At 40.2% G+C, this 1,702-nt stretch overlaps 1 protein-coding gene across 1 annotated transcript in view; it reads left to right on the top strand.

Annotated features, from left to right (window-relative positions):
* LOC107105135 overlaps positions 1-1,702 on the top strand; it is a 19,126-nt gene that overhangs the window by 5,948 nt on the left and 11,476 nt on the right. The window contains exons 6-7 of the mRNA XM_015405255.1: positions 6-470; positions 567-1,509. Coding sequence (XP_015260741.1) covers positions 6-470; positions 567-784 — 683 coding nt within the window. The 3' untranslated portion in view covers positions 785-1,509. The remainder of the gene's footprint in view (positions 1-5; positions 471-566; positions 1,510-1,702) is intronic.

The following is a 1,702-nucleotide window of genomic DNA, read 5'->3' as shown; positions in this document are numbered from 1 at the left end:
GAAAGATCTCAAAGCTCTGGTGGAGGTCCTGATGCCATTAACAGAGAGAGTGTGGAGACACTGCATGGTGCTGTTTACCTGGGGAGACTGGCTCAATGGCCTCCCTGTAGAGAACTACATCGTCAGAGAGGGCAAGGAGCTCCAGGAGCTTCTGGAGAAGTGTGGGAACAGATATCATGTTCTCAGCAGCTTTGATTATGATGATCCTGTTCAAGACAAAGAGCTGTTCCAAAAAATTATCAACATGGTAAAACAGAACAAAGGATGCTTCAAGACTAAAGGAAGAAAAAAGAAATTTCAGTTTCTACCTTGGCAAGGAAAGAAACGGAAGCTGACAGAAGAGGAGTGGAACAGACGGGAGCAGGAGCTGATGGAGAGAATGATGAAAGCTTTAGAAAAGGAACCAGAGAAACCAACAGTGCCCTCTGTGGAGGTGGCAAGAAGTAAGGATGACGGAGTCATTCCAGACAGTAAGTTTAGAATGATGAAGAATTAATCACTGAGTTTCCACAAACTCTTGGCTTCATCCACTTTTGTTAAATAACAGCTTTTTTCGTGTGTTTCAGTGAGCGGAGATGTTTCCTCAGAATATGGGAGCAATTTAGAGATTAGGAACCAACGAGGTCGTAACAACGTAGGTGAATGGCTGACTAACAGAGGGAGATGGTCTTTCAGCTCTGGGTATAGCAGCATGCGTTCCTCAGTCCATTGTAAGCAGAAACAGAATGAAAATCTCCAACAGATTAAAATCTTCCAAAGATTAGTTAATTCTCACAGAGAATAAAGAAGATCCTCTGAACATTTTCTCCAATCCTTCAACTAAACACAGGAACTCTTGTTCAACCAAAAAGCTACAGCAAAAAAAAAGGATGGAAGCTAAAGGAGAACACAGGATGGAATAGGAAAATATACCAGCTTGGTGATTCATCAGACCCATGTTGGTCTAAAAACTCTAGATCACATGGTTAAAAGTCCTGGTCCTGTAATGTTCTGGGTTGTTTTGGTCCCAGAAATATAATTTTTGGCACAAATGTGATGTGTTTTCACATATCTTTATGTCTATGTAAGGCGTGTGTCTGATGTGTTTATGTAAAGGAAGCTGTATTTGTGGTGGGTATATGTGTCTATAGCAGATCTATATTTTGTGTCCAAATGCCATCTATTTATTCTGTCTGTGAAATATATGTAGATCAAGAGTTTTTTTGTCTTTGTCCTATGTTGTTTAAGCATGTTGTTGAACCTGTCATCATCTTTTATTATCACACAAAGTCATTTACCCTCTTGTAGTGTATTAATCTGCACCAATGATTAAAATAAAATAGAATTTATGTTTTATAAGTTTAAATAGTTGTTTTCACAAATACATTTATAAAAACCTTCCAAGGCCAAAGTGAGAGAAGCAGAGCAGTGTGTGTATGACTGCCTTCCAAGGCCAAAGTGAGAGAAGCAGAGCAGTGTGTATGTGTGTGACTCTGCACCTGGCCCTTGGAAGTTTGGACCCATATCAAGGTTGCCCAGCTCAGCTAAGTTTAGCCAAACTAATTGTGATGAATTGAGTTGTCATCTTCAAAACACACTGTGCAGTACTGGTCATAGAAAAGGGTGATGCTTTGCTGGGACATGGAACATACATGGAACACCAGAGTTATGCTGACCTGGCTTGAAGTAATACTATGGTCTTAGATCACTTGGGAAGAAAGGG

This window comes from Cyprinodon variegatus, unplaced genomic scaffold (genome assembly GCF_000732505.1).
Source record: "Cyprinodon variegatus isolate N-32 unplaced genomic scaffold, C_variegatus-1.0 Scaffold2089, whole genome shotgun sequence".
Classification (NCBI taxonomy): domain Eukaryota; kingdom Metazoa; phylum Chordata; class Actinopteri; order Cyprinodontiformes; family Cyprinodontidae; genus Cyprinodon; species Cyprinodon variegatus.
The sequence above is the reverse complement of the archived record's forward strand: the minus strand, read 5'-3'. Positions and strand labels throughout refer to the sequence as shown.